Genomic DNA, 27,844 nt, shown 5'->3' on the forward strand with positions numbered 1-27,844 from the left:
ACTCAGCAGCTTTATTTTTGTGCAAATCTCAGGCAACACAGTAGCTGAGAGACAAGAGATATGCTTTGCTTATACGTACCACAAGTCATCGGACCTGGCTACATGGATAAAAGAGTACAGATGTGCTATGGCATCCCTTTATGTGCCATGTGAGTGAAAGCAGTCTTTTTTTATTTAGATAAACGTGCTGAGGTTACTGCCTTTATTTAAAACCAGTCCATCGTTGTCCAACAATGAATTTTAAGACTTAATTTCTATTATTACATTCAGCTATGTGAAGGATTTTACTTTTATTCTCACCGAGCCTTGTAAGAAAAACATTCTACATTGCTGTTTCATTCGTATATTATAACTGGAGAAAATTATTTTCTATAGGATACAGTACCATAAAGAGTTACAGCATATAGAGCGTGTAATATTGTGCATTTGATATTTTTTTAACATGAAAAAACACAAAAAAAGTACAATGTTGTCAAGAACTGCAGTTTCCCAGTGATGTTGGTCATTCAAGTTTTCTTTAATAACAAGTTCGATTCAAAGGTGAGACGAGATGGCACCATGCAGTGTGTAAGGCTGAGGTTTCCTACAAGAAGCCAAGTGAAGGATGAATGTATTTGGTAACAAAAGAAAAGAAGTATTAAGGAGTATTGTACTCTGCAAAGAAATGAAACAGAATACAGTCAGGTCCAGTCCAGTCGGCTTGTGTTTGGACAGAGACGCCCTTTGTTGTTTGTTTGCAGTTTTACTCTAAAAGTCCACAAATGGATTTTTTTTTTTAACGAAGCAGTACAGATTGGATTTGAATTTAGACTTTCAGCTTTAATTTAACATTTTACCTTACTGTGCTATTCACAGAGCTATTCTACTTTATTTAAGCTATGTTGTGCTTAATGTTTTGGCTGCTGTGACACAGTATTTTCCCAAGTTTTAGGATAAATAAACGATAAAATATTAAGTGTTTGGGTATTACAGCCATGTAACAAACAGTTTATCCACGTTCCTGGGCTACATGAGCTGTATGGTCCTCATTATTTCCCCATAATATACGACCCTGACTGTAAATACTAAATCTGTAATTCTTAATTCTTTTTTTTTTTTAATGAGAAAGTCCCAGTAAATATGACTCTACATTGGTTAATTGTTAGATAGCATGTTGTATGTGTTGCCGCTCTACTCAGTCTGGCTACTCTGTATTTGCCTCCTGTGCATCGTACCATACAGCGTTGATACGAGGTAGCAATTTTTTTTTCCATTTACAGCTGTAAACCATACAACCCAGGAGAATGATTAACAAATTTACATACAGTTCATTATGACCGAACAAGCATAACAAAGAAGCAATATTGCTTTTGGCTACAGCTCTTATTGCTGTCTTATGACAATATTAAAATAGCTCAGATGATTTTATAAAAGGCTTTGATTTTTTTTCCCTTTGATTCCAAGTGATTCTTTTAGACTCCAAACTGCCCAACATTATCCACACCTCATCATCCTCCCTTCAGAAAACTCTACACACTAATCCTTACCTACCCAGTATCTGCAAGCCTCGCCGTACTCCAGTATTTTTAAGACTTTATATATGCAAAAATAAAATATCGCAAATCTGCCAGGGACATGATGTGCAATTAAGAAAACACTCAACAAGAAAAAAAACTCTGTGACAGAGTACTTAAATAGCATGGCTGATTTTCCATTAAAAATGGCTGAGATAAACTTATTCAAGATCTCGTAAACTGAAATGAGTTTCTGAAGTCATGTGAGTTACATTTAACAGGATTCAAGAGCTTTTTAATGAGTCCAAATACTCAAATTATTTCACCACTGTTTCAGAACCTAAGCCAGGATGTTTCACCCTGATCTCATTTGGGCTGCTGGTGTTCCCTAAGAGCACCGGTGAAGGTAGCTGTCCACACGTGCAGGGCCGTTCCGGCAGAGAGGGTGAGGAAGAAGAGGAAGGCAACTTGGAAACCAAACCAATCCACCAAGCCTCCGGCCAGAGCGCTGAACATCAGCTTCCCCAGCACCTCGAGAGTAGCCAAGAAACTGTAGTGGGTCGCCTACAGGGAGAATTGGCAGCCGAGAGGTAGGATGAGGGGAAAAGAGATTAAAAGGGGAAGGTAAAGTAGAAGGAAGTGAGAGGAGAGAAGGGGAAATGGAGAGTTTGGGAAAGAAAGACACATTGTGAGTAAAAAGAGATAGCAGTATTGGGAGTAGAGTGCAACACAGTTACAAAAAAAAACAACAACAACGTGAGACTTCATCCTATCCACCAGCACAGCTTATCACCTTCTGTCTCTTAGGCATTAACATGGTTAACACAATTAACCACTACAGGGAGAAACAGGGCGAGAGATTTGATCTGAAAACTTCTGGGAAAAACAAACTGCAAAAGAAGAGAAAAATCCAAAATGCTGGAATACTGGAAGAGAAGGCGTGAGATCATGGCCTGAGATGATGGAAAAAGGCCAAGTGAAGCAGGCTATCTGATCTCAGCCTTAGGCTTTCAAGAGCGGAGTGAGAGAGGGAGAACAAGAAGGAAAAAGATTACCTAATCTCCCCAAGCCTCCTCCCTCTGCCCAAGAGCAGCAGGTAGCTCTGACAAACATGGAACTCTAGTGACACCTAGACCATTACCTGAGCACATTAATTAAAATTAAGAAAAGCAGAATTCATTAGAACAAATGCTTCGAGTCCTATAATCAGAATACATTTACAAGAAGCCTGCACTGTTAATTGTGAATTTCCCAACTCTGGGGCTAATAAAGAAATCTTATCTTATCTGACAAAGAAATATTTTATCTACAAATTAGTTTTTGTGTTACAAGAGGAAAAAGATACCACACTTAACTTTATAGGACGTTTTTACAACTTTGTCGGGTTCAGAATTGTGCTTTTGTTTGCACACTGTCAACGAGATAAACAAGGGTAACATTACAATCCCTTAAATGTCCCGTGCTGCAAGAAATACTCGTAAGTGTTTCTTACTAAGTGACTAAGTGTTTCCTGCAAATTATTTGTATTACTGTAGGAACAGAGCCATGACAGTTAGTCCAATAATTTATCAGCAGATTAACCCTTAACTGGGATCACTTTGATTTCTGTTTTTTGTTAAAGCAAAAACATTTAATATTCTCTGCAGTAGGGCTGGGCCATATTATACCGTTCACGGTAATACCGGTATAATGTTAGGCAATGATAGGAAAATGAAATATCGCGACAGAATATGAGTAAAACGCGCATGCGCAGTGCCTTTGTTTTCATACACACATGGCAGATTGTTGAGTGAAACAGATGAACCAGAATTGGTTTGTAAAAATGGTGCAACTTCAGTGATGTGGAACTGGTTTGGTGTTTGTCCGTCAGATACACGACAAAGCACATTTTTTTGCAGAACATGCAAGCGGCCGTCGTTATTGTCGTATATGTCGGACTAAGATGCTCTTAAATCTGGGAGTAATCTGGGTCCTAAACTCCGTATGTTTCAGGTCAAACGAACACTGCAGCATCACTGAGAGTTAAAAACTGTCTAAATTCTTTCATCTTTAATAAAACGATCAGCATTGCTGCTTTACCAGGTGTAACTATGAAGTTTAACTTCCAGGCATCCATGAAAACAAAATTTATTACATTTAATGGAGTTAGAAGTTAGCAGAAGCTAGCGGAAGTTAGCTCGCTAGTTTCGCTAGTTACCTAAGCATGATATTGCATGTTCTGACTGATTTCTGAAAAAATTCAAACGTACAGCTCTGCTTTCACTTCCAACATAAATGAAGACAGGAAACTAAACAGCAGTGACGTTTGTAGGGTTACTGAAGTTGGGCTAGCTGGTATATAATGATGTGCTACGTGATCGCTAGCGACACAGCTATGTTAGCATAACATAAACAGTGAAGCTGGAGGACGAACACTAACACTTTTCCACTTATAAAAGTTAACGTGAAGGTTCCTCATAGTTAGAGACAAATGCAATCGCATGGCAGGATGCTGTAAACGGACCAAACTTCAGTCAGGAGAACAACTGAGATAATCCATCCACAATACGAGGTTAGTTATACTGCAACAACATGGGAATAGAGCGGTTGCCAAAGAATTCAACATTAATGAATCAATGGTACAGAAGTGGAGGAAGCAAGAAGAATGAGTTTAATAAAGTTTGATTTATCTGACTGCTTTGATTCGCTTAATGTGCGTTATAATCCCGTGCACCTTATGGTCCGAAAAATGCGTACTGCACACTGCAGTTTAATGTTGCAAAGCACCTCTTTTTAACTTCAGTGGATATTATACATGGTTATGCTCAGGATATGTCAGCCCATTTCTACTGGAAATGCCTTTTGGTTAAACTTTCAGCAAGGAATTTGCATTTGCACTGTTACATTTTTATAAAGCTTTAATGTACATAAAAACCAGCTTCTTGTTTAAGTGAAAATAAATGGAAGGTTGTCTTTTTGCGCTAGTAATGTTGTGGAGTTGTATTTTGTCTCGCATCAATTATATCGTCAGTTATATCGTTATCGCAAATTTTCAAATATATATCGTGATAAATATTTTTGGCCATATCGCCCTACTCTACTCTGCAGTTCACTACCGTCTTTTCTTTTCTTATTTATGACTTTTTTTTTAGATTTTGGAGAATGGACCATGCTCACTAAATCAGCTGAGGGCATTTCTCACTGGAAAAAAACAAAGACTGAAAATCATATCAGAATCTGATGAGTGGTGAGTGGGGTCTGTGGTCTGCAGGCTGAGGTAGAGCGCTCTGAGAGCCTGTGTAACCACAGTTAAGTGAAGTGCCTTTATTCTGAGCAACTTGTTTAACGGATTCGGTTTCTTTCTCCTGGGGATCGTTAACAAGCACTCACAGTATCAGTTTTCTGTTACTGGATAGCACTACCTTCAGTAACGCACACATTTACACACCAAGCGCAGGTGAGCTAATGCTCTCCTCTCATGTATGTACACACAGACCAAAATCCCACACCGACACTACAAAGAAAAACAGCCAGTCTGTGTCATGAGAATCTCTCAGATTAACCTCTGCTCTCCTTGTGAAATGCTGTACTTGTTCTCTCTCCGTTCATTAAGTTAAATTTCATAACTGGATCCTGGTGTCTGTGCTTCAGCTTGTGATTTTTTTCCCCTTCATCTTTCTTTTTCACTTTAGGACTGACAGCAATTTAAATGATAATTTGTCACCTTCAGAGATTGACTGAGTGACGTCTGAATGGCTGTGTGAAAAACGATCACCTCCAGGCAACGCTGGCCCAGATACGACGGGGACAAAAGGAGTTATGTCAAAGAGGAGAAAATGAGCAAGGAGAGGAAAAAATTCAGAGTTGGAAAAGAGAGCGTTTAGAAGACTAGAGAATGACAAAGAGACAGGCAGTAGGAGGGACAATGTCAGCAAGGGGGCCAGCAATGCAAGGAAACTGGGGCTGCTGAAACTTGACATTTTCCAGGTGGAAACAGCTGATGAAAACTGACAGGTACAGGTGACAAAAGGTATGGCACTTAATGCTGAAAGATTTCCCTCTCCAGCATCACTTTGACAACCAAAGGAAATGAGCTAACATTACATAATTTAACCTAAACAGAGGTGGTTGGGGGGGGGGGGGGGGGGGGGGGGGGGGGGGGAGAGAGAGAAAGACAGAGGGTGAAAACAATGAAAAGACTGTATTGTTGGCTTGTTGAGCCACAGGAGACCTAACAGTAAAGCACAACGCAATAAACATTAAAAAAGATGATGACAACAGAGCAAAACTTGTACATGAAAGCAGCCCTGGGCTAGTTAATGAGCTTGTTGGCGGGAATGGACAGAACTCCTTTTTACCTGAATGCTTTCCTCGGCCCTCTGAGTGCAATGCATCATGGTAGTGAAGGTGAGCGTGGTGATGAGACCACCCAGGAAGTGTTGAACACTCATGCTCAAGACTGCCATACCTGAGAAAGCACACACACGCAAGTAAAATGGATCAAAACCAGCCTTGACGCATCTGAGTCTAACTACAATAAGACAACAGAAAACCCAGCAGTTCCTTTTCTGAAAGCAGGCAGAAAGCTTGCAGCTTTACACGTTGTTTTCTCTGCTACACTACTCACTTTACAATTCTATGTTAAAGTGAAAGCAGAGAGACAAAGCAGCGAGAAACGGTAATCTGCTGAAGTGCAGCTCCCCCCCCTCAGTCCCAGTCCCCAAAACACATGTAGTGTATCCTCTGAGGGGAAGTGGCAGAGCAGTGTTAGTGGGGAAACAGAGGAACCACAGAGCCTATCTGTCTCTGCTCCCACTAACACTGAATTATTCACTCAAGCCGCCAGAGTTTTTGCCGAGCAAGACTCTTCAGTCAGCGACATAAGACTGGTGGAGTCAAAAAGATACACCGACTGATCAGACTGGAAGAACGGGAAGCGGAGGGTTATCATGTAATATTGAAAAATCTGAAACTGAATGTTTTTTTTCTGTTTTGAGGGTTTTTAGTCAAGTTTTCCTGAAATCTTTGTTCTGGGTTTAAAATGGAGGCGGGAGATGCCTCTACTTTGAGTTGGAGAAGCTTGATAGGGTAAGAGACGGGCTCAGGAGGAGATGAATGGTGTGAATGTGAATCCCGACTGGCTGTTCAGCGCAATCAGATGTGTCATTCAGACATTAATAAATGAATAACTGTCTGGAGGGAGACCTCTCCTACAGACGTTCTCCACGTCATGCATTAAGACTGAACGCTTGAACTATAGGCCACTGGTTAACACAAGGTCTAACAGCATTTGAAACTGCCAGTGACATTAGTACCAGGCTTTACATCCAAAGTTTGACCTTTCAAACTTGACCCACTTTTCCTTCTAAGGGTTCTTCACTTGTCATACAGCTGACACAAAAAGTGTTCAAAATCTCAAACATTTTATATTGTAGTCATTCATGATTTCAACAACTCTCTTTTCCCCAATCTTCCTATTTTAGTTGCTCCCATTAAGGGATCCCAATAGGATTGTTCGCCTCCATCTAACCCCTTGCATTCTTTTCCGTCACTCCAACACTCTGCATGTCCTCCTTGACTACATCACGAATCTTCCTCTTTTCTTCCCGCCTGGCAGCTTCATGTTCAGCATCCTTTGTCCAATAATCCCACTATCCCTCCTCTGCACATGCCAAAACCATCTCACCCTTGTCTCTCTGATATCCTCATTTCTAATCTTGTCCATCCTGGTCACTAAGCACCTGGCACCTGTCTTTCTGTCAGGGCCGCCATCTCCAAACTACACATCATAAAAGGACTCACTACCAAGTTGCAAGCCTTTCCTTTCCCTCTTGCTGCCCTCACCTGTCACAAATCACCCCTGACACTTTCCCCCATCCACTCCAACCTGCCTGCACCCTCTTGTTCACCTTTCTTCTATACCGTCTGTTGCTTTGGAGGGTTGACTTGAGATATTTAAAATCATTATACCTGTCTCTCTCTCTCATTCATACACATGTATTCTGTCTTACTTTTGCTGACTTTCACTTCTGTTCTCTTCAGAGCACACTTCCACCTAACCAGGCTCTCATCCATCAGCTCTCTACTTTCACTACAGAGCACAATGTTATTTGGAGACATCACAGTCTCTCCATAGGCTCCAGCTAACTTCATCTGTTAGCCTGTCCATCACCACTGGAAACAAGAAGGGGTTCAGGGCCCATCCCTGATGTAATCGCACCCCTCACTTCAGACCCACCTGTCACTCCTACCACACACTATACAAATTGCCAGTTTAAAGAAGAAGGTTTTGGAAGCCCTACTTCTAAACGTCTCTTGTTATATATCCGACTGGAGCGATGACGTGTTAGGCCAATGACTACAGGTCAGCTTCAAGTGCACATGGAAATGCATTAAATCTGAATGAATCTACTGAAAGATTTACATCTTATCCTGTCACAACAAATGTCTAATGTAAAACCCTGCTACCGAAGTCTTACTTAACCTCAATATCAAGTTACTTTCCTGTCACTGTCACTATAAACAAACAAAGAAACAAATAAATAAATAAATATCAGCTGCTTAACCACAGAACTAACACTCATTTTACACATATCCAGAACCTAAATGCACTAGCAGAAATACCATAAAACAATAGCATTGCAGTAAACCTGGGGACTATCATTGCTTGTGTCTTGCTGAGCCTGCCATAAGCACTGAACAGCATTATTTTTGCTGACTTCATTCCCTGCTGATAAAACTGTAACTGTGGCCACTGTTAGGCTTTGTAGCTTCACTGTGTTTGGTGTGTGTGTGATATTATTCACTGCCATTCACAATTTTTAAAACAAAGAATATAAAGATTCTAGGTTAATACGGGTCAGTGAGTATTAACACTTGTTTATTTGATTACTGCATATATGCTCATTGACATGATGACCAAACATGTAGCTCTTTGTTTTCATTGCCCGCTTCTGTCATATTTACATCAGAGCACCAAACATAAACCGGACTAAATAATCCAGAATTGTAGCATTTGTTAAAATATTTTGAAATCATTTACTTTGTGACCATTGTCTTATTGTGGGTTTGCTTCTCACCTTTCATGAGCGGTGATGGTTCGAGGACAGTGAGCAGAGAACTCTGGAAGACCATGCTGATTGTTCGCAACACAAACACGCGCCGCATCAGGGCCCCGATGCTGAGGAAAAACCAGCAAACAAGAAGATCATCAAAGAGCTGTTAACTAACTTTTAAGTGTATTGATGAGCAGTGTGATACCTGATGAAAGCCACTCCAAGCTAATATCATTAAATTTAGAGACACTTTGTTTGTTTCTTCGCATTTCACAGACGCACGCGCGCACACAGTTACATACGTGCACGTGCATAAGTAAACAAGTCCCCAGACACTAATTGATTCCCTGTTAGTGCAAGAAAATCATCCCCCTGTGGGTCTGGTTCATGACGTAATCAATAACCTAAGGAGATCCCCAGCATGAGAAAGATAATTAATCACTGTTAACATACATAAAAACACACACACGCACTCACACTGTTGTGTGACATCAGGGATTAACAATGCCAATCACTCAGAGGATACCTGCCACTCAAGGGACTGTGTGTGTTTGTTTATGGGGTTTTTTTGCATGTAATTATTTATGTGTTTTAAAAAAAGGTTGTGAGAAAGAAAGGGACACACAAAACAGGTTATCTGATTTAGTTAGGTAAGAAAATCTGAATTTATCTTTCATATTCAGACAGACTCTTTAAACATGTCTGCCAGTATAAATGTGACCGGAAACGAGGAGAAATAATGGTTCCCAAATAGATCTGTACCAGGGCTGTCGTGATTATATTTTCCAGCGGAGCTATCGACTATATTGATAAGTTATTTGATTACATGATTAATGGATTAAAACCTGTGCGTTTCAAAACATCTCAAAACCTAAAACCCAAGTTGATGCCATAAACTCTTTTAATTTAAATGTATTTTTATTTCTGTTCAAGACCCCCCTCTTTCTTCTTTCACTCTTCCCTGTATCTTTATCTGGCTCTCTCTTCCCCCTGCACCCAGCGTTTCCTTACCTCTCTACTGGAAAACCAATCCTGCATCATTCACATGCTAAAGACATTCTTCTCTCTGTTGCTCCTTTGCCTCCCTTCTCAATGACAGCCTTTCATATCGCGCGCTCTCAAGAGATGCTGAGGGATGTGTGTGTGTGAGAAAAAGAAACCTCCCTGGCTGCCACCTCACACGGGCCAGGCCCAGATAAGAATAACTACGTTCTCAGGTTGCCAGGGGCAGTTGTAAAGGGGGTCACTCACTGACCACTCAGCCGTTTCTGATGGTAGTGAGGATATACCTTCCAACGGAGCTTTTAGAGGAGGAACAACAGCCCAGCCTAACTAACAGCCCTTTCTGTGTGTGCGTATGTGTGTGTACGTGCAGGTGATGAGAAGTAGTAACCAAGTGGAGGAGCTGAGTGTACGTACAATCAGAAACTAGTTTTAACACTGAATCTACTACACATTTGTCATAACAGACCCACAGGCACAAACCACTGCTGTGCAATGATGTGATTTCACTTTTTAATTCTCACAGCTTGTAAAATCAAGTTAAAACTAAGGGGTTATCTTCAGCGGTCACATGAGAAAGCATCATACCAAAAATAAAAGAAAAACAGTTCATACTTGAGAAAAAGAATTCTTGATTCTCACAAAACAGGAGATGATTATATGAAATATTCACTCCACCTGTACAGGAATGGACTGTGAGAATCCAGTAAAAACATCACTTTTGCAGAAGACACACTTTCAAGCCAGAGTGAAGCATGTCAAGGACAACCCGGAAAAAGATTATGCAGACTGGAGGCCATCCTTTGGTCGGATGAGACAAAACTAGAACCACAGTACCTGCAAAGAACCCACACAGGGACAGGGAGAATGTGCAACCCCCACGCTCAAACCCAGAGCTTTACACACAGTTCAAATAAATTACTACTATACATTTCAGGGGAAGACAGTTTGAGACTGGATGAAGCCAGTGATTTATTTCCCAATGTACAGTCTTTGAATTTTATTGTACAATGGTTTTAAACCTAAAACATCACCAAGAATACTTACTAAGTATATTTTGGGTCAGTGCAAAACCTTGCAAAATGAAAAAAAGATTGGTAATGAAATTGATGGCTTGTACAAATTTAAAGGTATAATTTCCAGGCTAAATCTGTCTATCTTGTGCAAAATAACACATTTAGAGAGTATTCTCTGTGTTGTGAGGGTGTGAAGATTTTACCGCCTTTACAAGTTACATAGGTGTGAAATGGAGAGGGAGAGTGAAAGATCAAAAGCCAAAGTATGACAATGACATCTTTTGAAAGCACTCTCCCTAAAAAAAAAGAAATTTTTGCCTTTGGAGGCTTTCTTTGTGTTTGCTAGTGTCACCTGACAAGTGGAGAAAGCCTGGAATCCAAGTGGAAGAAAAAGGACAAACAGACTGACATAAGAGAGAGCACATGGCAACTGATACATGTCAACAAACAGGCAAGCAAACACACTCATACAGCACTGACGCAGATAACAAAACAGGGCAACAGAGACTTTGCTTATCCATTAGCTCGTCATTATACCATGTACATCTAACATATGCTAATTACTTTATGCACATAGGTGCAGAATGTTCTAATCAGCAAAGATGTGAATTAATAGCAAGAATAAGGATTTATATTAAGACTACATCACTGCATGGAGTGGGAACTAACATAATATCCTCTGTCCAGGTATTGTTGTTAGTCACAGTTCCCATCGCATCACAATGGCCATAGGCAGGGCCGTCCTACAAAGTGATTCTATAGGCAGATCGAATAATCTTACATAACTGTGGTCAGGTGCAAATGGCACAATTTTATGTCATCTGTATTTAACATGGAAAATGTTTAAAAATCATATTATTAACACAAAAGATGTTTATTCAAATACACCAGAGTCTATGGAAATTTGTCTTTTTTTATTATTGTAAGATTGACAGGTTTTGTTTTTTTTCCTGAAAAGGTTTTTGGTATAAACAGTAATTAACAAATCTCATAACTTTACGAATCTTTAAAAAGTTTTATAGATTACTTTTTTGGCTCCTCCCTTCAAGAGTCACCAGAGTGGATCATCTTCCTCCATCTCACCTGATCTCACCCCATTCCTAGCATCCTCTTCTGTCACACCAACCCTCCACATGTCCTCCTTCACCACAGCCACAAATCTTCTCTGTGGTCTTCCTCTTTTCCTCCTGCCAGGCAACTTAATCTTATCCAGTATCTGTACTCTATACATGCCTAAACCATCTTGCCCCTTTTTGTCTCCAAACTGCATCTAAGCTGTCCCTCTGATGTACTTGTTTCTAATCCTATCCATTCTGGTCACTCCCGGTGAAAAGCTGAGTATCTTCAACTCTACCACCTTTCTTTTTGTTAGTGTCACCATCTCCAATCCATACATCATAGATGGTCTTGCTAACATCTTGCAAACCTTCACTTGCCACTTTCCTTCTGTCATACATCACCACTAACACTCGTCTCCACCCACCCCACCTTTCCTGCACTCTCTTCTTTACCTCTCTTGTGAACTATTGTCCATTGCTTTGGACGGTTGATTCCAGGTATTCAAACTCCTTTACTACCCTTCTCCATTCCATAAGCATTCTGTCTTGCTTCTGACTTTCATTCTTCTTTTCTCCAGAGCATACTTTTACCTCTGAAGTCTATCTTCCACCTCTTCCCTACTCTAACTACAGATCACCATTACCATCTATAAAGACCATAGCGCACAGTCTTCCTTCCTGACTCCTCTGTTAACCTATTCATCACTATTGGAAACAAGTAAGGGCTAAGAGCAGATCCCTGATGTAATCCCACCCCTGACAATGTTTATTCATCTCAAACTGTTGTAATTTACAATTGAATGTTCTAACAGGTACCTGTCTGTCACCTGTAGCAGAAAGTCTAGCATCTTATACCTGTCTGTAAAGGTGACAATTAAAAAAACTAGGTGGATATTGTGTCAAACTTGAGGGGTCCTTGTGTGTGTGTTTGCATTGTGTCTTTGCACACATCAGTGTTTGTCTGATGGATTTGCTGCTCATGTCCACGCTCCAGAGAGAGGGTTCCCATGCTCTCAAACAAGGCAGTGTTTACTTAAATTACTGCAAACCATATAAAGAGTGATACGAGGCTTAAAACATGAGATAGAGAAGTAAAGGAGACAGTCAGTGCACACAAAATCACAGACGAAAATAATGGTGGGTAAGTAATTTCTTGACAGCCACTCTTCCACTTAGACCCTTTCTGATAAAGCTTCAGTGAACAGTAGGTGAAACAAGTGAAGTGAACTTTTTCACCAGTTTCCTCAAATTTTTAAGGACTCACTACATACACACAAAGCACAATTTTTAAGGCTAATAGCTCTTTGAGAATTGTTTGATATTTCACATTATGAAACCACTCTGGCCTATGCAACACTGCATACTGTGAAAAGTATTACTACTGTTTATTTCACCATCCTTAGTTAATCAGTGTGTTTACTGGACTATTATTTTGTCTCAGTTTTACTGAAGTAAACACTAAAAAGTAATTAACACTGGAAATACTCAAAGTCATTATAAATTTACAATAAATACTGGAGTATTATAAAAGATTAGCACTATAGGACACTTTACTTTAGTTTCCATATAATGGCCCAGTACTGTACTCTCACAACATGCATAGTGTTCAGAGCACAAGTTAGCGACATGTTGTGCTCAAGTATCTGCACTAAAGAGGTGATTGTTTTGTGTGTGCGTTATGCTTGGACACCAGATGTGAAACCCATCCAACAAGACTAACACCTGGGCTCATCGGATGGTGATCATGAGAACACATGGCTACATCAAAAGGGAATGGGTTCTTCAAAGGGGAATGTTTTGACAAATAGTATGACGTTGAAGTCTGACCTAGCTAAAAGTAATAAACTACAAACGAGAGAGTACCATTTTATTAGAGCTGAATACCTGCTAGAATGGAGGCAGGAGGGGGAGGGCACAGTAGGCCATTCTCTATAAATTAAGACCCCCCCTCCTACCGCCCGGTGTGTCTGTCTTTAATAGGGTTTGATTTTGTTTGTCTACTGTTTGCATCCCCCAGGGCATTTTTGTCTCTTTTTTGTCTGAGCTTTGGGTTTATTGGAACTGCTTTTCAATAAACTCTTTTATGCAATTTAAACTTGAATCTACAGTGGTTTTTGTGTATTTTCTGACTACATTAGTAATAGTTTAAGATTTTTGTTTAGAGAGTAAATCAAATCTTCACCTCCAATTTTTGAAACAACAGAATAGCCTTGTTGGTGCCTATCAAACTATTATCTCTGCAGTTTATTCTTGGATTCAAAGAAAGAAATGGGTAAAAATTATGTGTTTTTGGTACAGCCTGCTTGTAACAAAGTACCTAAAGCTACAATTTAAAATTGGTTCTTTGCTACAGTTGTCTGTTATGTATAGAAAAATTACAGGTTCATCTCTTGAGTAAGGAGTCTTTTTTATGTATGAATGATTCAGGGGACAGTGTTATGTGGCTTAACAAAAAACAACTAAACAAAAATAAGAAACCCCAACAACATACTCTGAAAATGGTCAGGTTCAAGGACGAGACCGAAAATGAATGACAAAGCAGTCAATGTCCCAAGAAACATTTTATAGACCTTCAGAAAACCCAAAGAACTATTGTTCAAGACCACTTTAAAAAGTGCACAGTACTATATAACAGAAATGGATAGACCTATAAGAAAGTGATTTTGCAATGTCTTCTTGGATTGATGGTGATGGACTTTTTTCAGTACTCTTTAGCACTTGATATTAAATAATCGATTAACTGAAGAAACCTACCTGCCAGGTTAGTTCATGATTAAATATCTTAGTTTCAAGCCCAGGTGACTATTACACAGTTTCATGAAGAATGTGGAGTTAGTAACATGCAATTTAAAGTTTTTCACAGGCATTTTACACATTTTTCAAGGGCAAACACCCCCCAAAGACGCCGCTTAAATTGAAGGGTTTTGCAAAGTGAGACCACTTAAAAGAGTCACAAAATATTTCTGCCACAGAAAGGCCATGGTGAAACCAGTGATAAATGATGGTGCTGATGAAGGCTACCTAAACTGAGCGAGCAGCAGGCCTCCCAGGGACGATCCGCAGATGGAGAAACCCATGGCGATGACGCCGTTCCAGAAGCCGAGCTCCCTGGCAGTCATGTGGTGATCCAACAGGAACAGAGGAAACATGGTTACTGCACCCTGCTCACCTGCATACACAGTGATAGTAGACAGAGGTGGACAAGAAGAAGACGTCCAAATGAATGATGAATTAAAATGGGTGAAGGGTCAGGGTGGTGGTTTAGGGGTTGTAGGATACAATGAGTAAAAGACGCATTATCTACCGTATACATCTGACTAAGCATTGCTATTTTCACCAACGGTAAATATAAGAGACACTTTCTGAATACACATGCCTATTCCAATCACAGTCAAATATTATGAGGGTGCTGTATCAAACTGTTTAGCCTGCAACACTGAAAAATAAAACATGGTTTTCCTGGGATGACGACTGCAGAATCAAATGCGGAACATGTGGCGCACCCAGGCCTATTCCTGGAAAGTGTCAATAATAGATGCCTGACAAGAAAAAGAATACCCTCAGTCACTTTATCAAACGGGGCCTAGCACTTTTCCTAAAGCACAAAAAGGAAAACACAACAAAAACACAGAAACTTCCACAGATGAAACAGACCGCACAAAGACCTTTCAGTCAAAATAAAAAGTTTCTGTCAGGCAGTAAGACTTTCTCTGTGTGGTATTGAGTGTGGGGGTAATGTTCTGCTGAACATTACAGTAAAATATTCAGTGGTACCGACTATACGCCATTATTATATTAATGGAGACTGACTTCAGAAAGACAGTGGGACCAAGGAGCTGTATGAGTGACAGCTTGGCTCCCAGACTGCTGTCAAATACGACACAACACAACCGACGACTCACTCACTCAGTCAGCCAGGAGACAAACAAAAATAGAGAACGAGGGGGGGGAAAAAGACAGATGAAACAGACTGAAATGAAAAAAATAATAAGAGAAAGCCGAGGAGCTAGGTAGGGAGTGCAGCAGCGGAATTAGAGTGTCACTGCCGAAACAGCGGTGTGACAAGCCTGCGGAAATTCGGGGAAGGAAACGTGGATTCTCCACGTCTCCCTCCTCTGTCACTCATATTTTACTGCTGGAAATTTGCATATGGTTATCAGAGATGGGAATGACCATGTTCGAGCTTGTCCTGAAAGGTCATTTAGTCAGAAAGGATTACTTCTAAAACAAAAGTGTTTGACTGTAAAATATTTGTTGTTTAGTGCTTCAGAAAATATGCGAAACTGACCCAAGAACTGCCACTGCAGCAAATCTAAAAAGGTTTCTTACATCACACAAAGGAGGGAAACCCCATAAAATGTGCAGATTTTAATAGTGGTTGATTTATATTGCTAACTTGAAATGAATAAGTCACATGTACTAACAACACATAAAACCAGAAGTTTAAATTTCACAAAGGATATCCAGAACTTGTGCATAAATAATAATAATAATTAAGGAAAAATAATATTACACTGATGCATCACTAAAAATTAATCAATGTCTCACTATTTCAAAACTATTTTTACAATAAATCTAAAAAAGTTTGACTAATTATAGAATGGATTCAGAACAATTTTGACAATTCTTAAAGGAGCAAATTCAGATTCAGAGCAGAATGTTTTTGGGTTCCCGCCACACAAATGTAAAGACATGATGCTTTCCCTTTTTCTACATCCTGATAAAGTAAATATTTTTGAGTGCTGGTTGTAAAAAACAAAACAAAAAACCCCCCAAACAAACAAAGAAAACCCAAGCCATATTTTACTGCAGTCAAAGCAATTAAACGGTGGCGAAAAGGGAAAATCTGAGTAAATGAGTGGTAACAACGATGCTGCAGACATTAAAATCCTTGAACTTTAATGCACCTCGTGAGGAAAAAAACCAAAACACTGGAGATCATATTAGTTTTGATCATTGGTATCTTATAGAGATTACACTCATGAACAGTGACACAGGAATTTATTGTTTATTACAGTATGGCACATTTTTTTCAGCGGTCAAGTGCAACTTAAACGGTATAGCAGCAAATTTCTACAAAAAACAGTAAAATCCTTTCAGTCCACGCACTCCGTGGGTGATGTCTGTGCATTACTCACATTTTAATCTGTCATCCTCTGTGCTGAACTGTTCTGAGTTGCATCAACTGAGCAATAACCATGTTAGTCATAATAAAGTAAACACTGGCAGCAGCAGTACCCATGATGCCAGAGTTGTTTACCCATGGTTCTGCGCTCCTGTGCCTGTCTGTCTGTTGTTCAGCTCAAAGCTCAGAGCTTTCACAGTCCTGCCTTCAACTAATTATTTCTTTAAAGGGGGGAAGGGGTGGTAACATGCAGGCACGCACACACACACACACACACACACACACACACACACACACAAAACAAGGCTGATTATTCCTTTCTATAAATATTCTCAAAGCAACAATTGTCCATTTCAGCAGGGATTTCATTAAACATCCGCTAAGATTAAACAGAGTGGAGGGAAAATCAGAACGAATGGAACAAGACTGAAGGAGAGAGATGGCAAGAGAAGAAGAAAGTGAGGAGGGAGAAATAAAGAAAAGGTGAAAAACTAAGAGAAAACAGGAATACAAAAAAAAGAAAAAAAGGACGAAGAAAGAAATAGGTGAAAAGGGCAAATACATAAAATACATAAAATGATATGAGTTAAACATGACTGGAGAGATAGGACAGGGATGGAGACTGCTAGAGACAGAGGAAGAGGAGGAGGGGCAGATGAACAGAGACAATGTTAGGAGGTTAGTGAAGAGGAAACAGAGGAGGAATGGCAGGCTCAAAGAAAAGTGTTTACAGAGAGAGCAGAAAGACAGCATTATTTAACATTAAGAGTGACAGCATGAAGGAAGCTCTGTTTATTCTACTAATTTAAAAAGTGCCCTATAGTAGGGTGGTGCAGATGGACAATGATCTCTGGGATAAGCAACGATCTCTTGACAACCAAGAGAATGTTTTGTTTTCTCATCAAAGCATGAAATTATTACCATCAATATTGCATTCATATGACAGTTTATCATGTCTCCTCAACTTTTTAGCTCTTGGTGTGAGTGGCCGTGAGAGAAAAACTGTAGGTGAAGAGTACAGGACAGACAGATGAGCTACTTTAAACATACATAAAGAAGTTGGAAGAAATCAAAAAGAGCCAGGCAAATGTTATGACATAATACTGTTTTAGCTGTCCAGCTGATATCTGTCCACTTCTGTTAATTACAGCAGACAACAAAGCTCTCCTGCTGGTATACTTTGTTATTTCTCTTTGTGCTGGAAGTGGGAAATAAGCTCCCCGGTGTGTCTTTTCCTCTCTTTCATCAGGAGCAGTAACACTGTTGTTTTTTGGGGCACACAGTATGAATCAGGGTGGGTGGCTAGCAAGTGCCAGTGCACAAACGAATAACAAAAATACAAAACCTGGCATTGATCGATGACACTGATGACTCATATCATTCTGATAGATATCAAAACCATTCAGTGAACCCACGTGCCCTATGGATGGAGAACAGATGACAAAAACATGCCATCATAGGATAAAAGTGATCAGATCAAGCAGGACAAGTGGGCCCAAAATATGCATAACAGAGATTTTCTCACTGAACTGGTCAACTTTTCCTTAACTCTTTACCCCCTTAAAAGTCTACTAGGAATAACCTTTGAAGCTCTCTTCTGAACTGAGAGGTTTCTGTCAGATGTCAGGCCTGCTTATAGAAAATGACTGTGTGTCCATGAGAAGTGCATCGGCTAGCCTTGGAAAAACCTGAAAACTATTGGTCATTAAACCACGTATTTATTGAAATATACAGAAATATCTAGAAGCGTCATTAAGGATATAGGGCAGGTCATCAAATGTCAACTTTATGGGGGAAAGAGTTAAGCCTCTCGGTTGTCTGTATAAGCGTGTTTGCAGCAGACGGGGCATAACTGGTTATACGTATAGGGATCACAGACAGATAAGCTTGAGATGAGGGGAAAAGGTCAACGAGGACATTGGGGTGAAATGCTGACATTCATGCTGCACCTTAAACAAAAGAGCTGGCAGAGCAGGTCCAGGAGAGATCACCGAGGACACACAGTCAACATTTAGTGACCCTTTATCACTCCCTGGTGAAAGCAAGGTAAAAGGAGACAGGTTCATACATACTACATGTCTCAGCAAAGCACTACACACACTCTCTCACACACACACTCACACACACAAACATAGGTATAAACACACACACATACACCTTCAGCTCTTTGGGTTCCCTCAGGACAGAAGAGTAAACAGAACCCTCTCTGAACACAATTACATATAATCCTGTGTATATTAGGCTATTGACACAAACAAGTCCCTGCAGATCGATGCAGATGTTCCCCATGGCCCGTAGGTCTCACGAACACTGAACACTGAACGATACATCATCACTCCAACTCAAACCTGCTACATTACTGGGCTGCTTATGCTTGTCACTTGTGTTTATTTTCTGAGTGCAGTATTACTATGCACATCCTTTCCATCTTAAGGCAGCTGCACAGTTTCCATTTAGGTTTTTAAAGCATTTCAAGCAATCAGGGGAATATCCTCAATAGTTGTCAATTAATAAAGGCAGCTGATGTTGATTTCAGTTCATTAAGGCAAATCAATCATAAATACCTGTGGTTCATGTGGTAAAAAGGAGGATTTATATCTTTAAATGTCTAAAATGATCATGCACCCATGGATAAATGTGTTTATTTCTCTTTCCATTTTGCTCTCCATTTCTCAGGGCGCCATGTGGCGGTTGTTCATTAATTCATCCCCTCCTTCAGCCTCCCTTCCTGCAGGCCTTCCTTTTCCCTCTGGAAAATAACCCCCACTCTCTCTCCAAGTTTTTCTCTAAATCTGCTAGCTAAATCTAATGCAGCAGTGCTGCATTAAATTCTTTCCTTGCAAACCTTGTATATTTTTTAAATTGCTGAGGCATTGATGCAACTTTGTGGTTATCCTGGAGGCATTAGTTGAATGTGCCAATGAGCTGTATCACAGTACACTGCTGCAGTTTCTCATATTATGTTTCCTAAATTCATATATCCTCAAAGCCATTTTTTGAGCAGGAAATGCTAAAGTTAAAAGCAGGAACAAAGCTTCACTTCTACTGTTCATCCATCCATCCTTACACCTGAGCTGTTTCCTGGAGAAAGTCACCAGGGTTCACACTTGTCAAGCATACAGGGCCTCTGTTTGACAAGTGGTGGACTGCAAATTGCTGCTCTGATGTATTTATTTAGTATTTAAAAATTCTACTTATTATAAATAAAGGTGGCACAGGCACACTTGTACAGCAAAAAGTGCTTATATGGACACACAATCAGATTTTAACTTCCTCTATATTTATCTATTCATACACACTAAAGCATCTGTATTCCAAGGATAGAAAGCTGACTTTTAGTGTCTTTAACACATTCACATACATATAGTATCTAATAAATCAGTTCGCCTTATACCCACATTGATGTCCAAACACTCTTTTGTTTAGCCACGTGCACTCGTAGTATCGTGACTTAGCTAAATGTGTTTTCCTATGGATCAAATTCCAGCTTATCCGATATTTAATGAACTGATGTAAAGGAACCTCATGGAAGTTTGCTAACAACCAAAGTGACCAAATGCACCATGGGAATATTGGATGACAGCAGGACATCAAAATGTTTGTGTCCAACACTGAGCTTATTTGGAACTCATATCCACCATTGCTTGTCTCTTTTTTTTTTTGGCTTTTTCCCCCATTTTCTCCATCTGCTTCCCTCCCCCTCGCTCCCTCCGTCCATTGCTCTACCCAGACAGTTCTCCCATCATGCCTGTAGCCTCAGATGGCACAGGGGTCACAGTTCATACACAAGGCTGCCAATGATTGGCCACAGTGTTGGACGCAGCACAAACTCAGAGTTCATTAGGGATAGATGAGGGAGAGGGGTGTAAGTTCGTATGTGTGTGTGTGTGTGTGTGTGTGTGTGCGCGCGCGAGTGTGAGAAGTTGGGGGTTCAGACAGGCAGATTATTACCGGTCTCACACAAACATACCCACATAGCCCTTGAACAAAAACAATACTGTCTCACATAGGCAATTATGCTGGCACATCTAGGCCTAATCTAAAATATTACACAACCATTTATTTTTTGTAATGCAAAGAAGGGGGATGTTTAAATCAAACCAATATGAAAACCTAACAAGTGAGAAGACTTTAAATGTATATCAAAGGCATTTATTGCTGTTATCATTAGCATCAGCCAATGGCGTGTGTGTGTGTGTGTGTGTGTGTGTGTGTGTGTGCATGCTATGTAACGGAGAGAGTGTGGGGTGTGGAGGGGGATGCTCCCGAGACAGATTAGGGGGTCCAGCCAGCCTTCATATTTTGTCTAGTAGTATCGTCTGCTGGGGCTTATCCGATTACTGAGCCACCCTTAACACTCTCCCAAAACAGACACACACACACACACACACACACACACACACACACACACACACACACACACACATATATATATATATATGTACATATACACACACACACACACACACACACACATATATATATATATATGTACATATACACACACACACACACACACACACACACATATATATGTACATGTATACACACACACACATATATGTACATGTATACACACACACACACACACACACACACCTCAAGACTATGAAAATATGAGGAGACAATTATATTCCCACCACCCACGCACAGTGTAAACACACGCACAGAAACACACATCACCAGGATGCGCCATCTTCCATTTCAGGTTCTGAATGCCACAGACACAAAGACACTCTAATCCTTACATAATCCCCTTCTGCTACCAAACACCAAACTCTGGCCACATCAACTCTCTCTCCCCCCATACACACAAGCTCAACTATTTCAAAACTACTTTAATTTTTTTCCCTTTCTTTTCTTTTTCTTTGCTTCTTGTTGGAAGAAACTTGTTCAAATTCAAAACTGTGCATTCAATTAAGAATGCATTTTCATCTCAACTTTGTATGTGTGTCACTGTGACTTTAAAAACAACTGCTTTATCTGTCTAACGTCTCCATTTCCCAATGTGCACGCAGGACATGCCTTGCAAGGATCACTTCTCTAACTTCTTCACTGCGCTTGTGAGTGCAGTACTCACAGAAACACCACCAGAGACATCTAGTGGTGATCTTTGGGCCCTACATCAACACAGCAGCGACTTCAGAAATTCAAACTGGGACGAAAAAGGGCTTGTTTCTAAAAATTCTGCATTTTATTGCCTCTGGAAAGTTAGACTGGACTGAACAGAAAAGAAATAAAAACAAATCAAGTGTTTTTATTTCTAAAATTGGTATTATAATCAAATACAGCTCTATGTTTAATACTTATTTATCCTATACCGGGCCTTGGTACAGCCTCTCAATTCATCCATTCTCTTAAACAAGCCTCCCTTTAAGCTTTGCGCTTATGGGCCTCTCATCAATAACAGAAGGTTGAGCAGCAGGTGGGTGGGGTTTCTGTACTTGCACCCATCCATCCATCCATTCTCATCCTTTTTAAGTTCGGGGGTGGGGGATGACACAAAGACACAGACAACCATTCGCACTTACATTCACACCTATGGGCAATTTAGAGCTTTCAATCAAGCTAAATTGCATGTCTTTGGACTGTGGGAGGAACCCACGCAAACACAGGGAGAACATGCAAACTCCACACAGAAAGACCTGATGGTGGAATTAAACTCAGGACCTTCTTGCTCTGAGGCAAAAGTGCTAACCACCGTGCCACCATGCCGGGTGCCACTTGCAACTTTTACCATGTTAAACCATGTTAGAGGTATTTCCTACCTTTGACATGATACAAAGGCTGAGAAAACTGCTAAACTCATACATAAACTTTTTGATATAATAATCCGACACTGCAATAGTATAGACTCGCTGGCCACTTTGTTAGATACACCTGTTCAACTGTTTACTAGCACATATCTAATCAGACAATCATATGGCAGAAACACAATAAACTTAGGCTTGTAGACATGATCGAGTCAGCCTACTGAAGTTGAAGTGAACAGAAAGAAATGAATTTAAGGGTCTTTGAATGTGTCATGGTTGTTGGTGGCAGACTGGCTGGTCTGAGTATTTCAGGAGCTGCTTATCTACAGGGATTTTTTTTCCAAACAATCATGTCTAAAGTTATGGAGAATGATCGGAAAAGGGAAAATATCCAATGAGCAGCACTTCTCTGGGCTAAAATACCTTGACACTGACTATGTCAATACCCATATGACCATAGTGAACTCATCTTTTTGGTACACTGGTTTCTTGAAGATGACAAGGAGTTCTTTGTACTCAAGTGCCCTCCAGAGTCACCAGATTACAGTCCAAAAAAGCACCTTTGGGATGTAGTAGAACAGGAGATTCACATCATGCATGTCCAGCTGACAAATCTGCAGCAATTGTGTGATGCTACTAAGTTAATATGGTCCAAAATCTCTGAGGAATATTTCCAGCAGCTTAATGAACCAGATCAATGAAGAATTAAGACAGTTCCAAAAGGCCAAAGCAGGTCTAACTTGATACTAGCAAGTAGGGCTGCCACGACTAGTCGACTAGTAACGATTACGTCGACTATTAAAATCGTCGACGACTGATTTGATAGTCGACGCGTTGTTTGAAGCTTTGTAAGATCTCAGAAGACGCAGGAATAAGTAGTAGTATTTAAGAGTGTAATAACGGACTGAAACAGAAGATGGCAGCACTGCATGTATAAGGAGGCGAGGAATTACAAACCCCTCATCATCAGTGGCACGCCAGTGGAGAGAGTGGACAGTTTCTGATACCTGGGTGTCCACATCACTCAGGACCTGTCATGGTCCTGTCACATCAACACCCTGGTTAAGAAAGCCCGTCAGCGTCTCTTCTTCCTCAGAAGACTTAGAGACTTCCATCTGCCACTGAAGGTGCTCAAGAACTTCTACTCCTGCACCATCGAGAGCGTCCTGACGGCAAACATCTGCACCTGGTTTGGGAACAGCACCAAGCCGGGGTTCAAGGCTCATTAGAGCCGGTGAGAACACCGGACTCCCAGCAAATCGTTTTCAAACCCACTGCTGTCTTTCGCTACTCAGGTTAAACATGTAATATAAGTCACTTAGATAACTTAAAAATGTTACTGTTTGGCTTTTTTTTTAGTATTTTATTTGTTCCTGAGTAAATCGGTTTGGCTGAGAAATAAAGTTATAGTTTTTACACAGCTGAATAAACGTCAAGCAGACAACTGATTATCAGAAGTGTGAGATGCTTGAGAATATACTCCGGTGTCCTGTTATATTTTAGATAGCAAGGAGCAGACGAGACTGAGTTTATTAAACTCCACCGAAACAATCTACAGATTTCATTAAACTTTAATAAACTATCATCTTGTCTTTATTTTTAGTTAGCATGTACCTTAAACACTTCAAGTTGGAAGCCAGGGCTCTAGAGTGCAACCAATTTGGTTGCAAATACGACCAAATTTTTCAGTGGTGCGACTAAAAAAAACCATTTGGTTGCACCTGTGCGACCAACTGTTCGGGTAGCAAAAAAAAATAAAGAAATCTGCAACCTTCCCTGTGGTCAACAACAGACACATATTATGCCCCTATCGTGGACTAAACCAATCAGAGATAGTAAGGGGCGGGACCTCTCTGATTGGCTGTGGTCCAGTTGAAAGTGCAGGTGGGAGTGGGAGGTGAGTAGCTTGAATAAAGCGATATCAATTCATTAAATCCTGAATAGACTTTTAAATATAACTGTGTTTGGCCAGAAATGCCAGATTCTCAGATTAAAGCTCACAAAACCATTTCAACAACAACCAAACAGCAAATGAGAGCAGGTACACGGATTCCACACAAAGACGTAAACACAGAGCGGACCGACTCATCAGAATCAACTTTGTCTTTCTCGGGCAGCCCGTAGACCGACACGCTGATCAATGTCGTCATGAATTTTGCTGTTTTGCTTCCACGACTATTAAAATCACACTCCATGCACAGCTAGCTCTCTCTCTCTCTCTCTCTGTACTTCAAGAACAGTTTCCCGTCTCCAATCTCTGTTTTCTGTATTATTCATTCGCTTATTACCCACCAGTCTACCGTTGTTTACAGCGCTGTCGGCTGCTGTCTTTTTCTTTTCTTTTTTTCACTTAAATGACCTCGGACAAGAAAGCCTATTTTTTCTGTTGTTCAATACTGAAGAAATTTAAACTTTATATGCAGAACATTGCAGAATATTTTTAAGGTTATCCGCTATAAAAAGCCAGACCAGGAAAATCTCCTTCATGTTTTTCTGTGTTTTATTCTCAGTTACTTTCACACAAAGGCATCTGCTGTGATGTTCACAATTCTGATGAAGTCAGTACTGATAAATGATCAGAATTATAATATTTCTGACTGTCTGGGGCTAAGTTGAATCGAATCGGGACTTTGAAAACCAGAATCGAATGGATTATAGAAATCAGTGATGATACCCAGCCCTAGTGAGCAGCCTAGGCACGACAGAAGTGGATGTAGCTGTAATAGGAAAAGAACTATTGCTAACTTCTCTGTTAAGTTAAGGCCTGATCCTTCTGAAATTCATAGCCAGTGCTCTGACACGGTGTCATCAATCTTTGAATGCTGAAAAAGCACAGTGTATCCAGAAAAACACATTATATTATATAAATTATTATAAAATTTGTGTACGCCTAACTTTAAAAAGTTAGGCGTACCGGTACGCCCATGGCAAAAAGTTAGTCTAGAGCCCTGTAAGCTAATGATATTTATATAAGAGCAGATGCATGCTGGTGCAATAAGCTGTATGTTTTACGTTCAATGGATGCATGATCTGATTAGTCGACTAATTGCAAAAATAATCGGTGACTAGTCGACTATCAAAATAATCGCTTGTGGCAGCCGTACTAGCAAGGCATTCCTAATAAAGTGGCCAGTTAAGTGTATAAGTGAAAATATCAAAAAAGGAAAATTCTGCTTTAAAAAGAAAAAAAAACCATACACTATGAGAGAACAATTAAAAAACAAATCTATAACTACATTGACAATAAATACTGAGCATTATTGCTCTTCTGGAAAATAAGCGAACATTTATCACAACAGATCACTTTACCTAAACTTAAACCAGTGCTTGAATAATAATCAGACTTACCCAATTTGTATGTTAGCACATAGAGAACTGTCCAAGGTGTGCCAGGCACTGCCAGCAGCTTCCTCCACACCCTCCACGGCCGTACAGCGTCTGCTCCCTGCCCTCCCTTTTTGCTGCCGTCTGCCTGCTGGCCCCTCACAGTCTCATCATCCAACACAGGGGCCCCCCACACAAACAGGGCTACACCAGCATACACAAATGTCAGCAGCATAAACATCCAGCTCCATCCAGCCACGTCAATCACAGCTAGCAGCCCACCTCCGGCAAACACTGACCCAGCTTTATACCCTACAACTTGTGCTGTGTTCCCAAGGCCCAGCTCCCCACGTCCTTTTAACAACCCCACTGCAGCTCCATCTACAGCAATGTCCTGAACAGAGGCCAAGGTGTTCATTGCCAGCAGGGTTCCAGCTACACTCCAAATATGTGCCTCTGGGGCCAGGGCAGCACTGGAGAGGCATGTTAGAGCAAGGCCAGAGACTGTTCCCACCAGCCAGCGACGCTTAGTACCAACTCGGTCCACCAAAGGCGCCCAGAGGACTTTGAGTACCCAGGGGAAGTAAAGGATCTTGGTAAAACCGATGCGTGTGAGAGAGTGCCCAGCTCCTCGCAGGTATACAGGAAGCAACGATGACTGGAGACCATAGGGAATGCCCTGGACAAAGTACAGCAGGCCCAAGAACACTAGTTTGTCATTCATGATCTATCCCCAAACGTGACCCTGTGGTAGAGCAGACACTGGCTTGGTCCATTGGTCAGGTCATCGTCATTGTTTTGATTAAAGGGGACTCCCTCAAATGGACTGGTTGTTCCAGGTGCGCAGGCCTGAAATAAAAGACAGAGTGTGAAATTAAAGGTTGTTACAGTGAACGTCCACAGCTCATACAGGCAGCCTTAAAAGGCTGGGTCTTCACTGCTGCTTTATTGCTTCTCTGCCCAGCTCAGTTACCAGCAACGTTGCCCCAGCTAACGAGAGCCCCCTCAAAGTCAATGACTCGTGCTAATCATGTTCAGTACTGTTGTCATTGCATCTGGTTCATCGTTTACCCTGCATCACAACTCAAACACGACTTTGCATCGTTTACATTTCACTACAGGTGCACAATTTAAGTTTGTTGCCTGGCTACCGTTAGCAAGCTAGCTTGCTCTCAAGCTAAACGTACTCAAGCGATTAGCTTAAAACATATTTCATCAGAAGTCCAGTATTATTTTTGGAATTTTATTTTGACCCGGAAGTAACTAGAAAAATATCAGCGTCTGTTCTAAGCAAAATCTTAAAGCATACTTAAAGGAAAGTTAGTTAGCTCTGTGCCAGCTAACCGGAGAGGGTGCTCCGCTTGTTTTCAGTCGGGATGAGCTTTGAGGTTGCCAGATTCTGGCCAAACAATCCCCCTTTCTGCGATGCTAAACCAAGAATAGTTTCTTCCATCATTTAAACTTGTTTTTTTTTTTTTGACGTGAAATGATATATACCGGCTTTTAACCTCCTAGGACCTGGCGTCCACATATGTGGGTTATTTAGACCAAAATACTCAATTCTGCTCTACAAGGGCCTGATATCCACTTACGAGGACATTATACTGCTACTGTTCTATCAAAATTTTAAACTAATATCCTCATATGTGGCTCTTATTTTTCATAAAAACAAAAATAAGGTAAAAAATAATAATCTGGTAATTCTTTGTTTTTACATTCATCGGGCCCCAATATGCCCAAATATCAAAGAAAAATAAAAAAATGCATGCCATGCAAGAGTTCGGGTCTTAGGAGGTTAAATTTTTTTTTTTTTTTTTTTTTTACAATTACCACGCAAGATATTTTCATTACTACCCATCTAGTAATCACATAACGGCTGAACACGCTTTCTGCATCTGGCTCGGTTTTCAAATCAACACCAGCATTTCTATATAGCACATGATGGGAAAACACGTTATATGGACTTAAGAGACTCATTTAAAATGTATTCATATTGTACTCATACTACCAATGTGTAAATATTTGGCAACATCATATAA

General features: G+C 40.4%; 1 protein-coding gene across 2 annotated transcripts; it reads right to left on the bottom strand.

Annotated features, from left to right (window-relative positions):
• Positions 1-27,254, bottom strand: slc33a2 (solute carrier family 33 member 2). 2 transcript variants are annotated; one of them, XM_086313775.1, is made up of 6 exons: positions 27,150-27,254; positions 25,830-26,654; positions 14,625-14,772; positions 8,552-8,652; positions 5,831-5,940; positions 1-2,057 (listed from the first exon to the last, which is right to left on the bottom strand). In XM_086313775.1, exons 2-6 carry the CDS (start codon positions 26,527-26,529, stop codon positions 1,860-1,862), a joined length of 1,257 nt encoding a protein of 418 aa, XP_086169901.1. In that variant the 5' UTR covers positions 26,530-26,654; positions 27,150-27,254; the 3' UTR covers positions 1-1,859. The 2 variants fall into 2 exon arrangements, with proteins under 2 accessions (XP_086169901.1, XP_086169899.1); XM_086313773.1 differs by having other exon boundaries at positions 27,115-27,252.
• Between the last annotated feature and the right edge of the window lie 590 nt (positions 27,255-27,844).

Source organism: Aulonocara sp. 'chitande type north' Nkhata Bay, linkage group LG12 (assembly GCF_057382095.1).
Source record: "Aulonocara sp. 'chitande type north' Nkhata Bay isolate Kocher_YH1m ecotype deep benthic linkage group LG12, A_spYH_male_GT1.1, whole genome shotgun sequence".
Classification (NCBI taxonomy): Eukaryota; Metazoa; Chordata; class Actinopteri; order Cichliformes; family Cichlidae; genus Aulonocara; species Aulonocara sp. 'chitande type north' Nkhata Bay.

Coding starts and splice junctions, on each gene's coding strand:
- slc33a2 (XM_086313775.1), bottom strand. CDS start 26,529: ATGAATGACAAACTAGTGTTCTTGGGCCTGCTGTACTTTGTCCAGGGC. Junction 5,941..8,551: donor ACCATCACCGCTCATGAAAG/GTGAGAAGCAAA, acceptor GTGCTTTCTCAG/GTATGGCAGTCTTGAGCATG. Junction 2,058..5,830: donor GGGCCGAGGAAAGCATTCAG/GTAAAAAGGAGT, acceptor TTCTCCCTGTAG/GCGACCCACTACAGTTTCTT.